The 19,720-nt window shown below is 37.9% G+C and overlaps 1 protein-coding gene across 6 annotated transcripts in view; it reads right to left on the reverse strand.

Annotated features, from left to right (window-relative positions):
• The window catches only part of VPS13B (vacuolar protein sorting 13 homolog B), a 486,160-nt gene that overhangs the window by 431,503 nt on the left and 34,937 nt on the right, over nucleotides 1-19,720 (reverse strand). For 4 of the 6 annotated variants that reach the window (XM_075743649.1, XM_075743646.1, XM_075743650.1 and 1 more), the window contains exons 4-5: nucleotides 6,761-6,884; nucleotides 1,119-1,286 (exon numbers count right to left, since the gene is read on the reverse strand). In XM_075743649.1, coding sequence (XP_075599764.1) covers nucleotides 1,119-1,286; nucleotides 6,761-6,884 — 292 coding nt within the window. The remainder of the gene's footprint in view (nucleotides 1-1,118; nucleotides 1,287-6,760; nucleotides 6,885-19,720) is intronic. The other 2 variants (XM_075743647.1, XM_075743651.1) reach the window with 1 other exon arrangement.

Consider the following 19,720-nt stretch of genomic DNA (forward strand, 5'->3'; position numbering starts at 1 on the left):
TTTTAAAAGAAGTATATAGGTTAAAAAAAAACCCATAACATAAGAAAAATAAGTTATGCATATATGTTCTTATCTAGAAGAAAAGAATGCAAGATAGTTGTGTGGTCATTATTTAAATAATCAGCACAGTACTTGCTTATGCGACTAAAGAGAATAATTTAACGTGTTGAAGACATTTGTGCCGAATACTTAAAAACTGAGGACAAATCAGCTACACCCAGTTCAAATTTTCATCCTTTCACTACGCCTTAGATCTGTTTATAAAGTAAGAGCACTACTTCACATGTAAGCATAAGACCAATAAACATTATTCTCATTATTCTCCAAGAAAGAATCTTGCATATTTTCCCCCAAAGTTTTCTTTTGAATCATCCAAAGCAAACAAGAGCTATTACAGCAATCTTAATATGAAACGTATTTTGTCATTTTGTTGTATTAGTTTGGAATCATTTTAGCTAGAACAAAGAAATGGGTCCAGTGATCAGGAAACCATTAATTAAATTCCCCCTCTTACCAGAGATGATCTGTGTGATCTTAAAGTGTTCTTACTCTACCAAATGTCAGTAAGAACACCTAGACTTACAGGTGAATGATGGTAATTCAAAGACTGAGACATTCAGATACTGAAGACCAAGATAAAAATCAGAAAGTTGGGTTTTTTTCCTGAAAATGTGAGGCAAAATGAAACATGCCTTGCAATTGGTATGCCACACTCACTACAGTGCAGCACGTTTAGAGTTTTAAGATCATCACAAACAATTGCAACGGAATGCCTTCAGATGCTACTGCTCCTTCAGGAATACAGAAACAGATTGCCTAAGCGCTCACGGCCAGCAGCAAGCACAAAATGAAACACACTCACCGAAGGACGGCAAGCATGAGCAGAGAGGACTACAAAACATGTTGTACCACTGCCTGTGATCATACAAGAATGCATTAAGAATCAATCTATATTATCATAATTAGCTCTTCAAAAAGAAAGACAAGAAAAAATGGTAAGAAATGAAAACAGGCGGAAAGTATCTTACTTCTGACATGAGTCATTTTTATTAGACTTGCAAATTTCTATATTGAGTGCCTCCACTGTGATATCTAAAACTGAAAAAATATCTACTCACCAGAGATGTCCATAAATGCTCGATCCCAAAACTCATCCACTGTATAGCATTCTGCAGAAGTGATATTGACTGAGAGAACGATATCATCCTCCACATATTTTAATATGAGATTGTTGATCACAATGTTGACGTTGTTCACAACACGCCTAATCAAACTCTGGACATAACCTATAAAATAAAACAAATTCTTAGGAGTTAAGACAGACATAATGCCAAATTCCTTTATTACTAAAGTCATCATTTCCAACTTGTATTCTTTTTAAAACCAAAACTGAAAGAAACCAAGTATCATTGTCCTTTATTTATCAAAAAAAAAATCATAGGACTTAAAACTCTTTAAAACAGCATTCAGTGCAGTTAAGTTAATCGGTATCCTGGAAATGCAACAGAGAAACTATAAAAACAAAACTGTAAATACCAGGAATATAATAGTGTAAGAGATTGATTTTTGGTGGCAAGAATCAACTTTCAAACTAACTAAGAAAACAGAAGACTCTGGATTATTGTAGACAAAGAATTTTAATGACAGTGACTTTTTTTAACTTTAAAGATATTTAGAAATAGGTTTGGGAAAGTGAACACCAATTTCTAGGTTACTTTTCAAGTATGCATATTATGCCTATTTGCCCCCTCATCTAGTTTTTTAAAAGTTAACTAAATAGTAATATGCCTAGTACTTTTTTCATTCTGAAAGCTAATATATCCACATCATGCTCAGTAAGACTCCTGTGAGGTATAACAAAATCAACTTCTGTCAACAACGCAAATAGTAAGCACCTGCAGTGAAGCCTGTTGGGAAGAAATCCATCTAAATTTTTGCAGACATAATGTGATCGGAAAAATGATCTCGTCTGTGAATTCCCAGTATACAGTAAACACTCATATTTTACCAATATGGTAAAGAAATTAAGTACTACCCATATTCATGTCTTTTATTTATACTGAATGTAACTATGGAGCTAACTCATTTGTGCTGGGAAAAGAAAAGTCTTAAAATTTCTATGTTTTAAAATTTATAACATTACTCACATTCTATCTAATAAGGCATTTAATACATGCTATAGAGGTCTAGTTTGGTAACTATGCTGAAAAAAGCCAGTTAATGATACAAGTTTAAATCCATAGGCTTCAGGAGTAGTTTTCTGAAACTTGCATTAAATAAGACTCATTTATATCAACAATTTTAATTCAAACAAAACTTCAAATTAACATCAAAACATTGTGAGATCAGTAGGAGCACACTCGGGTTGCTACTTCCATTCTACTCTGCTTTTTCTAGCTATTCATCGTTTTCACACTCAAATATTACTTTTCACCTCAGAATATATGGAAGGTTTTACCATTACATAAGTGATTTTCTTCAGTTACACAACAGCAATTTACACAGTTGACATAAGCAGTTTTTCCTTCTTCTGCATTCAAAGCCTCCAACCATCTCATTTATTAAATGAAAAACATGCTTTAAGCTACCATTAGCAGAATATTTTGATTCTGATCAAAATATTCAGGTTCACTTCTATGTTTTAAAAGTATTTCAATATTAAAATCTTAATTGTAAAACACATCTCACATTTCTTATCATAACTCACCTTGCTTCATTTTATTCTAGTCTTGAGCATATGTCACCCTTTGAGCAAAGGGTGACCAGCAGGTCAGAAATATCATTTTAACATCTCCTGTCATCTTAAAAGGATTGTAATTATATTAAAACAAAATCTGAAAAATCTTTTAGACTACTGTCTACAGAAACAGGAAATCCAGAAATGCAGTGAAGTCAAAATTTTAACAGTTTAGTACTGTCAGATTTCTAACATAATCTGAATTTATCTTTTTAGTATAACAATGTATAAAAACTACTGAAAAATACGTGGAATAACTTGGCCTTAAGAATTTTCTCACTGAATTCTTAAAATGGTAACATTTTTAGGTTATATGAATTCAGAAAACCTGATGTATTATTTCAGTAATTAAGGGGCATAAGAGACCCATATTCATCACTAGAGTGGTGTAAACTGACATGCATATAAATAGAATCTGGCACAAAACATTTAGTTGCGTAAGTTCAGCACAGAAGTATTTTGCAGACTATGTAACTAGTAACTATAAAATCATAACCAGCAATTTAATTACAATTTTAAAGCAAGCTACTAATTTCATTGAAGAAATTGAAGCTGACTCCCCACAGGTCCAAAAGTTTTTTTCAATATTTTGCTTTCAAGGGTATTTCAAAGTCAATCCAATTCAAAACAAAGTAATAAAAACATCAGTAAGTTCATGTACAATGCAGCTTTTTTTTTTTTTTTAAAAGGGTTTTGTTTTAAATACAAGTAGGAGTTGCTTCTTATTCCCGTAATTTTTAAACATAACACTATGACCATCTTTACGACTAAAATTCAGGTATTCTATGATGAAGTGACTAAAAACACTCGAAAATCTGTAGGGGTAAATTCTCTCCTGGGCTGCTACACAAAATCCACATGTATGCTTCTTCCACATTCTCCAGAACCCAGCAGGCTGCACTGTGCAGTGAGATGTAACAAATGCAGTTTCAGATCCAACTCTCCAAAATATTGTAGCACTATAGTCCACAGAGTGGTCTATGGATTCAACAGAATTGATATCATCAGACTAGTCACATCTAAACATCTTAGGTTTAGCAGTGCTCTATTGTTACCAAAGCTACAGTCTAGCTAAGGTCTGCCTCGCTCCATTTCTGAGAACACAGCTGTGGTGGGTTGACCCTGGCTGAAGGCCAGGTGCCCACCAGAGCCCCTCTATCACTCCCCTCCTTCTCTAGACAGGGGAGAAAAAGTACAACAAAAAGCTTGTGGGTCGAGATAAGGACAGGGAGAGATCACTCACTAATTATCGTCACGAGCAAAACAGACCGAACTTAGGGAGGGAATTCATTTAATTTATTACTAGGCAAAACAGAGTAGAGGAATGAGAAATAAAATCAATTCTTAAAACACCTTCCCGGGCTCAACTTCATTCCTGGCTTCAATCTCTGCCCCCCTCAGCGGCACAGGGGGACGGGGAATGGGGGTTACGGTCAGTTCATCATACGGTGTTTCTGCCACTTCTTCATCCTCAGGGGGAGGACTCCTCTCATCATTCCCCTGCTCCAGCGTGGGGTCCCTCTCACAGGAGACAGTCCTTCACAAACTTCTCCAACGTGAGTCTCCTCCATGGGGTGCAGACCTTCAGGAGCAAACTGCTCCAGCGTGGGTTCCTCCACGGGGTCACAAGTCCTGTCAGCAAACCTGCTCTGGCGTGGACTCCTCTCTCCATGGGTCCACAGGTCCTGCCAGGAGCTTGCTCCAGCGCGGGCTTCCCACGGGGTCACAGCCTCCTTCAGGCGTCTCCACCTGCTCCGGCGTGGGGTCCTCCACGGGCTGCAGGTGGAATCTCTACACCCCCTCATCCTCCCTCCATGGGCTGCAGGGGGACAGCCTGCTTCACCATGGTCTTCACCACGGGCTGCAGGGGGGTCTCTGCTCCGGCACCTGGAGCACCTCCTGCCCCTCCTTCTGCACTGACCTTGGTGTCTGCAGATGTTCTTACATCTTCTCACTCCTCTCTCTGGCTGCAAAAGCGCTCTCTAACTGTTTTTGTCTTTCTTAAATATGTTATCACAGAGGCGCTGATTGGCTTGGCCTTGGCCAGCGGCGGGTCCGTCTTGGAGCTGGCTGGCATTGGCTCTGTCAGACAGAGGGGAAGCTTCTAGCAGCTTCTCACAGAAGCCACCCCTGTAGCCCTCCCGCTACCAAAACCTTTCCACACAAACCCAACACAACAGCCGAGCTAAAGGACAAATAAATCTTTCTACAAATTACAACAGTAATCTGATACCTGTATCTTCCAAAGACTAAAACAAATCTGAAGTAGATGACTCAACATCTTATTAAAATCCGAGATGTGCAAATTAAAGCTTAGCAAAGGCATATCCTATACCACAGAGAATAAAATCTCCCTATAAGGAGGCCTCTACTCCTCATGGATGCTGTTTGCCACATAGGACCTCTATATTAAACAGTGTTATTTATGCATCAAAAAACAAAATCAACTGCATTTAGAGAATTTTGCCATGTGGAGAGTAACTTATCAATAAGGTAAAGCTTTTGACTAATGCTCTCTGAATCATCAGACTTCACTACCAACATACTCTACACAGTTAAAGGAGGAACATGATGACAGTGAAGAAGGTGCCCTAGAGTTTCACAGAAGCACAAAACACATCTATGGAATCTATCAAATAGTAATATAAGAAGGCACTAGAGCCAATAATTTGCTACAGTATTGCAAATACGTGCAAATCTTATGAGCACAGTAATCACTGAGGACCACAACATATTCATAAAAGAGGACACGTAAACCAATTTTCAATGTGCACGTTGCATCTGGTCTTATGGAAACACATCTTTTGGGATGTTTAACTTCATCAGATGTCAATGTTACAATAAGCAGATCTCCAGCCTTTCACCAAGACTACACCCTTCTGGGAGGTCCGCAGATAACACTGACTGAAACAAATGTAAGGAACCAAAATCCTAAAACCGTCACTGAAGGCAAGGCATTCATCCAATTCTTCGGCAAGCTTTTGACTCCTGTTGTTCACAGGTGAAACCCAGAGAACCAAAGGCCAAGGAACTGCCTGAGAGGAAGCGCTGTCCGTGGTAGGACGCAGTGGATGCCAAGAATCCTGCAATTCCAAAGCTACTGGAATTTATGGGATTTCAGAGCTTTAAGAAAGCCTCCAGATCTGGCTCCTCTGGCTTCCTCAGATCTCCTCCTCTGGCTTCCCATTCCAAAACAAAATAGTACTCTATAGTACATAACATTCCACACACTAAATTCAAATGTTCTCTTCTGATTCGTGGCAAATATAAACGTTCTGTTAACAAAAGACAGGAAAAAAAGTCTAACGCAAAACTGACATGTCTTTAACCCATCAGAAATTATATGCCCCAAGAAGACGAACTGCAATTCATTCCAGTACTCTCCAATATCTTTTTTCTGCACAAAACAACACCTCATAATCCAAATTTCTGTGCTAACTCAGAGGCAATAGTAATTACATATACAGTTCCTCAGGCATTTTTATATCTTATAAATATCACTAAGCTCAACTGAGACAATTTCCACATCAGGAAAAAAAAAACAAAAAAGCAGTGAACATCTCTACCAGTAGATACAGGATTTGATAAGAAACATTTCTCAGAATTATTACTCTCATAAAGAGAAAACCATACCTTTAAAAACTATTGTAAGAATCTAAAACAAAATGTCTGAAAACATACGAGAAAAGAACTTAATGTGAACCACTGAGCAGCAGAAAAAACAGAGTGATCTGAAACAGAAGAACCAGAGTAGCAGAGGATAAAATCTAACACACTACTCCTACAGTATGTTTCTCATGCTAATCTGAGTTCTGTAAGTTTAAGGATTCGGCAAAATGGAAGGAAAAGGTATAAGGGTTATCAAAATTTTATTGCAATTTGGTTCTATTTTATAATATTCAAGTATTTCACTCACCTTTACATGATTTATAGGTGGACAGAGATATAATAGTTTAACTTGGACACCTGAATGAAATGTAGGTATCACTCAAATACAATCCAGCCTCTGAAATTATGGATTACCTGGAGGTAAATCAGGGTCAGGAGAAGCAGATTGCTGAACTCGTCGTGGTTTTACTGCTGATTTCATGCTTTCTGTGGTACTGCGGTTTGTTGAACTGGAACCACAACTTTCATGGTCTTCCTGCTAGAGGAAAAGAAAACAAACTCAGTTAACAAAACAAAAAGAAAATAAATGTGGGGAGAACATCTTGGTAAAGATTTGATAAATTATACTTCTGTTAGTGTTCTTCCATCAATTTAATCCTGTACATGCATCTAACTACAGAAATTATTACAAAACCAGCTGGACAACATAAAAAAAATTATTTCCAATTAATACTTTCACTAACTTTTATTTTTTAAAAAATAAATCTCAGTCATTTAATTATTAATTTCAATTGAACACATTTAATCTAACTGGATTTCTGCTGAAACATTCCCTCAAACAGAGACAGAGCCCTGAAGACTACCAAAACAAATATGAGAAACTACTGAATTTTATGAGCTTACATGCCTACTCATGAAACCACCTCAAGACCGTTCCAATATGTCAGAATCATGTCCTTCCTAATACAGCTAATTGAAGCTGATTCACAAAGCAAAATATTTTTGCAGACCTCTAAAATAGTAAAACATGGCCTCAGAAAAGATAAATAAACTGAGGGCACCTGCTCATCTTAAGCTTCTATAAAGCTTATTCACCTTAAAGAATTCAGAAGCAGGAAACATGACTCATAATTAGAGAATATGATATAAGCCTTACAAGATGAAATTCACAGACACAAGAAAATCTTCATTAGCTGAATTTACGGTTTTAAATACCCCACTAGTCTACCCATTACATTCCAGAATGACAGTTTAACTACAAGACTCAAGCGCAAGAAAGCCAAGAAAAGTAATGCATTCTTGTAAGTGTATTAAAAGAGTAGGTTAGAGAGGAAGCAAATTCTTACAACTTTTGACCCAAGCCAAATTATCTCTTTGATAGATGTAGTCTCTTGCAGAAAAAGAGCGAAATGCTCTCTGAGTCATGGCACTACTAGGATCACACAACACATTCATAAAAAGAAGGGTTCAGGGAACAAACGTCAGGTGCTGTAGTATGAAGCTATAATATTCTCAAGTCCTCTAACCACCAAAAAGCAAAGAGCTTAAACTCTGCTGGGTTTTTGCACAGGATATATCATGTGTTTCCCTGCATGCTGCCTGGCATTTTTAGTAATTTCAGAAAAATTACAAAATGGAATCTTCGCATTACTGCTTCCTAATGTTTTCTGCATGAAAAATAAAAAAATTGTGTTACATGTAATGATACATTTTAAATAGAAGTCTACAACTTCAAAAACAATTGAAGAGACAATTTCTTTCCTTCCACTCCATATTTACAAAAACAGAACACAAAGGGAAATTCTCTGATAAAGTAGAAATATCATTTCACTAAGAAAAAAAGATGATGAGCAATACAATCTTAGCCTGGAGGGATAAAAAAGAAAAATAGAAGACTGAACTTATTTGGAGAAACTGCAGAAGACAGACCCAGTCATACATTAGAAGGGAAGAAGATAGCTTCTAAAAGAAGGATGAGTTCCCATAAAGACTTTGAGATTTTCCAGTCATTAATATGGAATTGAAAGAAGTTGTTTGTTGTTTTTTAATTTATGGTTATTTGGCGATTTCAGTCATACAGGACTTTCTCATTCTAGTCCATAAAAAAATGAAATGAGTATTTAGCATCAACTCTGTTTGGAGGGCATTTGTTTGCTTTCTTAGCTCTGACAACCTTCTGATGCTTTTCATCAAGGACTGTGAGTCTCCTGAAGACTGATTCAGAACTATCTACAGTGCAACTTCATTAGAAAGCCACCACTCTCTTTATGGCGTACCTGAGTAATAATGACAGCTTAAAGCTCTTGCTTTATCTTTCAACCTGGGGTGACAGAATTCTCTTCATTAGCATGTACATTTTGTAATCTCAAAAGCTCACCTCTCCTTCACATCTCCAGCTTACCGAGAAAAATTAGATCATAGACTTTTAAGCTAAAATTTTTGAAGTAACTTTTAACCATACCCTCTTTTCTTGGAAACTATTTCACATGTAGCATGAAAATATTTTTTCAGATGAGTCACCATACTATTTATGTTCTGAACTTGCAAAAAAACCCCAAGATGTCAGAGTGACTGAACAGCTCAATTAGCACATTTCCTTCTTTTCTGAGCTCACTTATGGATTCTACAGAATGCTGTGGTATAACTATTTAATGATTTGATCTGATAGGATCACATTACGCTTGCCTTTTAATATGTATGTTGGCTACGAGAAAAAGAAAGGGGGCTGGGAAGGCATTCTATTTTTGAAGTGTTAACTGTATCAAGCCTGACTACATTCAAGTCTGACTTTTTTATCTGTGTACTAACATAACCATGTTTGATGAACCTTCTCATAACTTCATGCAAAGTCTATGTGATGTTTTAATCACATAGAGTATTGCTAACACTTAAATACAAAATAAGAGTGGTTTAAGCTTTTACTACCTTCAGAGAGTTAGGAATACACACTAACACATTGGGTTTTGAAGGAGTTTCTTTGTTTTAAAGGAAAGGGGCAAAGAACTGTTAGATTGTGGTAATTTTGAATGAAAGTCTCAAATCTTTGCCTATAAATAAATTCAATACAACAAGCTTTTTATATTTCCAGCTACAAGTCCGTTGTGATGGAAAATGGTTGCAACCATTTAGAGTACATTGGACCTAAAAGTAACCAAAGCAAAAATGCACATGTTACAAGATGGTGCCAAAACGCAACACACAAAAATTTATCTCAGAAATACACCTGTGTGACTTAATCCACATGAAGTAATAGAGTATGCCTACGTTTAAGAAGAATTCAACCTGACCAAATATTTGAAAAAAGTTTTTTTTAATATGGGATAACATCCATTCGTTTCCTTACACAATTATCAAAAAGGTTTTAGAGCTATATGGGGGTTTTTTGAGCATAAACACACACCATTTTTCACAACAGCTACAGATACTTTATAAAGAAAATGTTGTATTCTTTAATGATCAGAAGATGATAACAGTGGCCATGACCTTATAGGAACTACATTCCGATGTAGACGTATATCCAAAAGCTTTCTGTATCTGCATGCTTCTGCTCAACATTAACTTTAAGAGCATACTATTAATTTCTCAAACATGTGGCTGTCTCATAAGCCCAGAAGTAAAACATGTTCATTAAAGAAATGGGAAAAAGTTCCAAGTGAACTGCCAAAACCAGCATAATTATGAAACTATTTAACACTGGAACCAACTAGAGTCACACACTGTGTCTAGATCATAGTGATGTCATCAGAAACACCCAGCCAAAAGGCACTAAAACTACTGCACTCCCATAAATCCACCTCACACCAGATGACAAACATTTTAAAGTCAAAATTATGGGGGTGGGAAGGGAGTCACATTCTAAAAGTGGTAATAACTACAGTTATAATATGAGATTTGATAAATGCCTGTTCATTTTAGCATTAACAAGAGTGATTCCAAACAATAGTCACAACAGCAGAAAACAAAACACAAAAAAACCCACTCATGACGTATCTAGAGATGATTTTTAAAGAAAATAACACTCATTTACAAAAAAATATCTTTTCCACTAGCTTGTATCACAAGTAAAGCCTAGCAAACTTGAAAAATTTTACCATGAGGTCCTGCTTATGGGAGTCGTTATACAAATAGACCTTGGATCAGGACAAATAGAAGTTTGCACAACCAGGCTCCTTTTTCCCTTTTGGCAAAGGTGTCAGACCAGGTACTTGGCTGAAATATTTTTATAGAGCACTATGGTTAATCTAAAACTATGCAAGTCATAAGTAACATGCTAAAGACACCTAGGCTAGTAAATTTACATGGGAGTTCCTCAGTCAATTTTCTACTGCAATATAAAAGAGTTACTGCAAGGTTTAAAGCAAATTACAATTGACAACACCTGAACACATACTGGATGAGGTTTACTATGCTCTTTCCTAATAAGTGGAGCTTATTATCTTCATTCATTATTCTGTTTTCCAAATTTAAAATACATAGATTTTTTTCTCTTTAAAAAGACACTTTCTCATTTTAAAAATACATAAATCTTATTTAATGTGCAAGACCTCCAAAATGTCTCATAAGACATTTTCTTTACGGAAAAATAACGTATTCTCTTGGGGATCACTTAGCTATTGATGCAAATATTGTCCCTCCGCTTTCATCAAACCAAGTTAAAGACAGAGAAAACAAAGTTCTTTAAAAAAAAAAAATCACACAGGAGAATGGTGTAAAAACAACGGCTATTATGAATTAAAATTTTAAAACCCAAACCGATCCTAAGCCCCTACTGTGCAAACTTGCAGAGAGTTCTCCATCATCATTTTCTCTCTTTCTTTATAAAATTCTGCTTTTTCTTATCCTTTATCATTTCTAAAACAGTGAGTTTAATATCCTTTACAAGTCAGTAAGAAACACGTATTTCTATTTCTGTAAAACATATCTTAAATTGTAAGACGCAAAAGTTGCAAGAGAAGAACTCCTTTCCCACTAGTGGGCTGTGCTTATACAGCTGAATATTTAGTTGCCTGTGACAAGACTGAAAGTAATATTTAGAATACATTCATCCTAACAATGCCTTTGTCACAGTCTCCTGCACAGATCTTATTCCCAAACTGGTGAGATACTAAGTAGGTAGTGGGAGATAAGTTGGCTGAAAAAGTGGCTGGACCACTGGGCTCAAAGGGTTATGATCAGGGGTACAAAGTCCAACAGGTGGCTGGTTACTTGTGGCATCCTTCAGGGATCAGTACAAGCCCATGGCGTTTAACATCCTTATCAAAGACCTGGAAGATGGGATAGAGTGCATCCTCAGCAAAGCTGTGTATGGTACCAACCTAGGCGGAGGAGCCAATGTACTGGTGGGCAAGGCTGCTATTGACAGGGACCTTGAGAGGCTGAACAAATGGCCTGTCAGGAAATCTGTGAAGTCCAGATGCAAACTTGAAGTCCTGCACCTGGGTTGGAGGTACTCTGTTTAACTGAGCTGCTAAAAAGCAGCTTTGCAGAAAAGAATCCAAAGGTCTCAGCAGACAGCAAGTTGAACATCAGTGTCCTGGTTTGGACTAGCAACCTAAGGGTGAATTATTTGTAGCTCAGAAGGAAAGGATGCAACACAGATAGGCTCGTGATCGAGAGGTGGACTTAACCATGGATGCTATTGCACAGGTTATCCATGAATATGAAACACGTGCTGCAATCAAGCAAGCCAAGCAGTTAAATCCTCTCTGCTATAGAAGACAATGGTTGAAATATAAATATGGGGGGGCCGGGAAGATTGATTACATCACACTCCCACAAACCCACCAAAGCAAGCGCCATATGCTTACAATTGTGGAAGCAACCACCAGATGGCTGGAAACATATCCTGTGCCTCATGCCACCATCCAGAACACTATCCTGGGCCTCAAAAAGCACGTCTTGTGGCAACACGGCACCCCAGAAAGAACTCAGTCAGACAACGGGACTTATTTCCTAAACAACCTCATGGACACCTGGGCCAAAGAGCATGGCATTGAGTGGGTGTATCACATCTGCTACCATGCACCAGCCTCCGGGAAAATCAAACAATATAAGGACAGTTAAACACTACACTGAGAGTAGTGGGTGGTAGGACCCTCAAACATTGGTATACACATTTAACAAAGGCCACCTTGCTAGTTAATACTAGGGGGTCTACTAATTGAGCTGGCCCTGCCCAATCAAAACTTCCACGTATTGTAGAAGCAGATAAAGTTCTTGTAGTACACATAAAGATGACAGTCTGGGTTACTCCTACCTCAGGCAAAGGCAAACCCAGCTGTGGGATTGCTTTTGCTCAAGGACCTGGGTGCACTTGGTGGGTAATGCAGAAGGGTGGGACAGTCCAATGTGTACCTCAAAGGGATTTGATTTTGAGCAAAAATAGTCAATGATTTAAATTGTATGATGTTAAATGCTACATAATATTGCACGTCATCACTGCTATGGTTGCTATATGCCATAACAACAATATTACAGTAAGAATCATCCAGACTAATGAAGAATAAATTTTGATGAAACCAAGCAAGGTGCAGAGGTGATGAAACCAGAACTGGCTTCAGCAACGAGTGCCCTGCAACAGCCTTGAGACCGACATCTTCAACCCGCAAACTGTGAGCATGGACCATGCCAGATACGTCAGCTACAACCTCTGCACGCAGCATGCAACAATCCGACACCACACAGACTCCTGCCCTGAGAGGTTGTTATGACAGATGGAGCTCAAAAGTCATGGACTAAATGAACTCAACAGACATTTCAGAGGGACAGCCCATAGACTAAGGAATGATATCTGTGTGTATGTATCAGAAGACAGAAAAAGTGATAGTGATTAATTGGAATGCATTAGAAAGTAGAGGACCTGGTCATGATGTAGATCATATGGAATAAGGGATGGATACTGTGCAGGTTTCATCTGCGATAGAGTTAATTTTCTTTCTAGTAGCTGGTATAATGCTGTGGTTTGGATTTAGGATGAGAATAACGTTGATAACACACTGATGTTTTTAGTTGTTGCGTAGTGTCTACGCTAAGTCAAGGACTTCTCAGCTTCTCAGCCCTACCAGGCTCAAGAAGCTGCGACGGCACAGCCAGGACAGCTGACCCAGACTGGCCAAAGGGATATTCCCTGCCATATAACATCATGCTCTGTGTATAACTGGGGAAGCTAGCTGGGAAGTGGGATGGCTGCTCGGAAATAGACTGGGCATCAGGTTTGGTGGGGGGGTTTTCCTCACTTGTTTTACATATGTAATTATTATTCTCTTCCCTTGTTATCCTATTAAACTGTCTTTATGTCAACTCATGAGGTTTGTTTTGGTTTGTTTGGGTTTTTTTTTTTTTCCATTCTCCATCCCATCCCACAGAGGGAAGAGAGCAGCGGCGTGGTGCTTAGTTACTGGCTGGGGTGAAACCACAAGAGTGAGTCAGCAAAGGTGGCCAACTGTGTGCTGGGCTCTATCAGGAAGGGTGAAGCCAGGGGCATGATTCTTCCCCTCTCTTTGGCCCTTGTGAGACTTTGTATGAACTACTGCACCCAGTCTAGGGCTCTCCAGTACAAGACAGACATGGACGTACCAGAATCAAGTCCAGGGAAGGACCACCATGATGTTTAGGGGGCTGGAACACATAAGCTCTCCCTCAGGGGAGATTAAGACAACTGGGGTGGTTCAGCCTGGAGAAGGGAGATCCTACTGCTGTGTACAGCTACCTACTGGCAGGGTACACAGAAGATGGAGTCAAACTCTCTGTCCATTGCCACTCATACTCCCACAGTACACCTCTGACAAATCTAAAACACAGGCAATTCCAAACAGGACTATGGGAAAGCTTTTTCACCAGGTGGGTGATCAAGTATTGGAACAGGCTGCCCGGGGAGGTGGTGGAGTCTCACTCCCTGGAGCTATTCAGCACTTGGCTGGCCCAGCCCTGGAGCAAGCTGCTCTAATTGGACTTGCTTTGGGCATGAGGTTGGAGTAGATCATCTCCAGAAATCATCCCAAATTGCCCTATATTTCCTCTCCATACAAAAAATAAAAAGTAATACAAGTTTCTAAAAATATTATCTTAAAAATACACAAGTTTTATTAAAATGGTAAACACTATCAAGATCTTGCTTTCAAAAAGATATCTGATTATGTTCCACTGCTATGTAATTGTCAGTATGCATCTTTATACATACACAAATAGACAAATTCATTTATACTACACTTCTAACCTTGCAATAACACTTCTGCTGGCTAGCACAGGTCAAGCATTACTTACAAACAAGTCATCAACTTTAATTCAGGCTCAATGATTTCATTGCACAATTATCCTGCAAAGAATATTTTACTAAAAGTTAACAAACTGAAATACAAAAACAAAAAATCAATTATTATTTTTCTAACAAACAGCAAACTAGAAGCATAACAGCACTGAAACTGAGAAAAATCAATTAATTTAACATGACATCTGTAAATCTTTTGAAAAGTGAGAGTTAATAGTCTAATGGACATTAACTTTAAAATTATATACATTTAAAGATGATGACCATATAAAATACTGAAGATTTAGCTAAATCAGACTGGGTTACTGTTTGTAGAATAATTAAGGAGTTCTGTATTATGTATGGAAATTATATATAGCTTATACATACACACTTGTGGTCCTTTCAAAAGTCTATTCATGACAGTCCATTTTCTTCCACTGTTACAAAACTCAATTTTAAATATTTTCAACCTCGTAAATCACATACCTCAGAGTGAGTACTCAGAGATTAAGCTCTGTCTTTCTCCAAGGCAGATGAGAACATGATGCAAGGTCTTTATTTTTCTACTTTATTTTTTTTTCACAGTACCATTTCATGTAGAAACATGTCAAAAATCAACTCTTTAAAGTATTTACCAGACTTTGAAGGAGAAATACCAAGGAATTTGGGGCAGAGGTGCAGTGGCAAAGCACTTCAATGTGGGGGGGGAATAAACAAGGGTAACCTGGTTAAGAATAACACTGAAGCAATCAAGAAATAATTTAATAAGGCGTTAGCCTCCATTTGCCTCTTGTTGCATCTGATTTCAGCTGATGTTAGATTCAGAGAAACAAGTAGAAACAGTGACCAGCAAGGCACACTAAGAGACCTATACTAGATCAGAGACATCCATCTTTGAGACAGTCACCATAAGCCATGTTTGCTATTAGCATAGCACAATGTGCTCTGAAAGAGAGGTACAAGTTAAAAATCCAGGTGAAAGCTGTGGACAGGCTAAGACACTGCCACAGCAGCCTCAGTTGAAAGCCAAGAAGCTCGTAGGAAGTCTGTTGCTCTGACACTGCAGAGTGTGTGCTGTCAGCCTACTGATTTCTGGGCAGTAACATCTCCCTGTGATGTTGCTACTGTTTTGATTAACTGATTATCCGAGGTATTTGAGAGGAACTACCCTTTGTTTACAAGAAATGAAACTGTCAGAGTCTGAAAGCCTATAGTGATAAGGCCACAGAGACAAAGATAAATAAAACAGGCTATTCTCACTAAGTGCTCCTCAGAAATACACCCCAATTTCTCAACACCCAAGACAGTGACAAATAAAATGAGTCTGCAGGCCTTTTTTGAGAGAAGCAAGTTGTACAAGTATCTTTTTTCTGTTTTGGAAATAAAGTTATAATATAAACTGTTAACAGATCATCTAGTAAAGTTTGGTACATTTATTGTATTTTTTTAAAAATTATGAGGCCACCTACCATGATGTAAGAGCTTTTTAATAGAAATAAACATCTCAAAATGGCTTTTCTGCAATTTCTCCTAGCTTTTTAAAGATTTCACTGTTCCTCACATTACAGGAAGTTTGCCCAGTACTTTGGTTTTGGGGTATATGGGTGGGGGCATCTTAATTCTGTAACATTATTCTGTGTTTGTTTAATACCTAGCACAGTGGAGTCCTGATCCATGACTAGAGCTCACAAAGCTACAGAGAAGAAAATAACAAACAGTAAGAAATATTACAGCAGCAACTGGTAGCTATACTCAAGATTTGGTATTACTACAGAAGGAAAGATGGAAGGGATGAAAAAAGGCAATTCCTAAATGTTTGTTCCACAAAATTCACAGTGCACAGAACTCTAACTCAGTAATTGTCACACCAGGGTGGTCTGAAAGGAAAGGAGTCAGGAGGAGAGATGTAGCAGAAAGACTAGTGCTAGGTGAGGTCCCTGACCAAAATTGACGATGTGGGGGCATCCTTCATAAAGGATGGAGGTGGCTAAAAAGGGTCCTTCTGCCCCACATATTTTCTGTGCCTGGGAAGAAGAAGGAAGAGTGGCTGAAACAGTTTATTCTGAAGGACTGGGAGGAAAGAGCGACAGGAAACACACTCAGGAGAACACATTGCAAATGTGAGAAGACAAGAGACAAGAAGTGACCTACAACATTTGTATTCTCTTTTCCAACCTGCGTTTGGAAACAATCAAATCTAATAAAATTAAAGAGTGTTAAAAGAATTGATACCTATTTAAAAAAGAAAACTTTCTCTTGAAAATTAAGTTTTAATAAAACAGCATATATATTTCACATTGAAACAGTTTTTTCCATAGCTGGAAACTCCAGGACAGTTTGCCTGTTGTGCTATCATCCAGCCCAATGCACAAGTCAGGGCTGTTACAGGACCACCTCATCCTCAGACAGGTCCAGCCAGTGAACTGGTCAGCACCACAACAAACTTTTTTCTTACACCTCTGCCTTTCTTCTGTGTAGAGTAATAGTATTTAAGCCAGTTCACATTTTTTTGTGCGCTATTTTGGAAGACACTGTACCAAAGACTGGTGCTCATCCTTGTTACAGGTCTCCTTAAATATTAATTAAGAATAGTTGAGCACTTCTTATGTTGTCCTGAACACAGCAGGAAGATCAAAACACCATTGTGAACATCGCTTGACCACATCACTGATTCATTAAACAACATCTGGGAACCACTAGCAAAAACTTGGCCCATCCAGGTTACTCTTCCTATTGTAATCTGTTCCACCTGCTAGAGAGCTAGCACTAGTCTCCAACCCCATTTCAAGTGGCCCCAGACTCTTCACCAAGACACCACTTTGCTTTGTGGTAGCAGATTATTAAGGGTGTTTGTTTCCCCCACTGTCCTAGTGGGCTGTAGTTCCAGCTCCATGTCACACTTTCTTTAAGCAGTACTTTTCCCGAACACACTTCCTATGGCAGTTTATTAGAAAGCCAGACCCCATGTGCAAGAATTCCCTCCACCAAGCACCTGCCAAGGATGTAGTAATAATTTTTATTACAACATAACCTTGCTACCCACTTCCTTCAGAGGAAGGTATAATACTGTCCAGACCAAGTTTTCTCCTAATCCCACACACTATTGAGCAGCATACCTGCAGCAGGGCCCCAGCAAGTTGAGTAATCCCCAGCTCTCAAATTTCTAACCTCAGGACAAACCTCTGACACATGACAGAGGAAGGCCTGAGGCACAAAGCTTTGCCTGGAGAACTTGCTATCCCAAGAGTCATTTTCATTGCGGAGCATCATTTGGGCAGCGTTCGGCTTTTGGCAACTGCTGGGGGTAAAGAGAGATAAAAGGACGTAACGAAATGGCAGTGGATTATACATGCCAATGGCAGAAGGAAGAGTATACCCATTAGGGTCTCCCCAGATGCCAATGATTTTCACATATTTATAGGTTATTATCCTTAAAAGTGACTAATTCTACATCAAAATTGCTTGAAACTAGTCAATACGTTCAAAATTTAATGGAGCACTGCAAAAGAAAAGGAAAAGAAGACTGAATGACAGACAAAATCATGCACGTCTGGTTTCCTTAAGATACCAAGCTTAAAACCCAAAACAACTGAAACGCGTTGGGGTTCATAGATTTTAGCCTAGCAGTCCTTTCTTCCTCAGTTACTGTTTGAGATGAGTCCAAGCCAAATTTGAGCTTGTGGCCATTCTCCACAGAACACACACCAGGGGAATTCTCCCCCAGCTGGGAATGGTACTTTTCAGGATTTTTTTGCCAGTGCAGGGAGGTTCAAGTAGGAATGAGATTCCTCAGCCATGGACACAGCAATACTGAAACTCTCTACCGTTTTCACTGCCTTTTGCAAATTGAAAAGCATGGGGAATTTCATTAAAGAAAAAGTAAGATCCCAGAATACAATACAATCTACAACACGAGATCAGAGCATTGACATGACACTAGAAAAAAATACTTCCCCTTTTTAAGAACTACACACAATCTTCACAAAAATAATACTAATGGCTTTTTAGTGCTATGTTAAGACAAAATTTCATTTCCCAACTTATTTCCAATAGCTATTCTCACGCAGTATACCTTTTCTGCATTCTATGCACATACGTGTAATACTATGTATTGTCTTATTAATGCTATGTATGAATGATATTCAAATAGCTTTAACAAATTAAAATCTATTGGGTGAGTATAATTGTATATTAAATTTTAGAGACTTTCATATGCCTAGCTGAAATATTATTTGTCCTAATTGAGATAGTTTTCTAACTTCTCAGCTGATCAAATTCTAAAAACAGAAGCCAAGTTAGTGGAAGGTTCCAGTTATCTCCAGCTATTTAGTCGTCTCAAGCAAAACTTCCATAAAAACAAGACAATAATTTTATCAAAATGCTTGTATTTAAACTTTCAATTAGTCATCAAGAGCCCTGCCATATTTGTAACAACTCACTTTTTGTATTTTATTTTTATTCTTTCTAAATTAACTTCAGATACCACTATGGGGAAGAACAGATTTTTACCAAATGTATTTTATCAATTACATCTTAACTAAATAACATTAGTTAACAAAACTAATGGACTAAACTACAAAGCTGCCTGAATGGCTGCAAAAACTTCCTGGTTAATCAATGTAAAAGAGTACATATAGGTGTAACTTATTCAGAACACCTACATTAAGAAGTTTTTACTTATAATCAGTCATTTCTTTTGCAACTGTCAGTCTGTGATGTCTACACCATTTTGAGGAATGTATTGCTATTTATAACACACTGCTTTTTAAATAAGAAAGCTTTTGAAACATTACCTTAAACCTAAATAAACAATAATTTATCTTCTAAAATAGTCAGCGATCTGTCACACAAATCCACCAGAATGCTATATATTAAGAGAAGTGCAGCTGTCAACACTATATTATAACTGTTGCAAAGTTTTACAAAAGACCTCTGTAATTATAATATAACACGTAAATTTTTATCACATTGGTTAGTTTAAAATCACACATGCCTCCTCTCAGGCAATAAGGACTTTTTATCAGGATCCAACATTTATTATTCTTTCTAGCAAATGCCATGTGCGTGCCACTTCCTCCCTTACATTCAAAATTCTTCAAATGAATATACTTTCCTTGGTACATGCT

Source organism: Balearica regulorum, chromosome 2 (genome assembly GCF_011004875.1).
Source record: "Balearica regulorum gibbericeps isolate bBalReg1 chromosome 2, bBalReg1.pri, whole genome shotgun sequence".
Lineage (NCBI taxonomy): Eukaryota > Metazoa > Chordata > Aves > Gruiformes > Gruidae > Balearica > Balearica regulorum.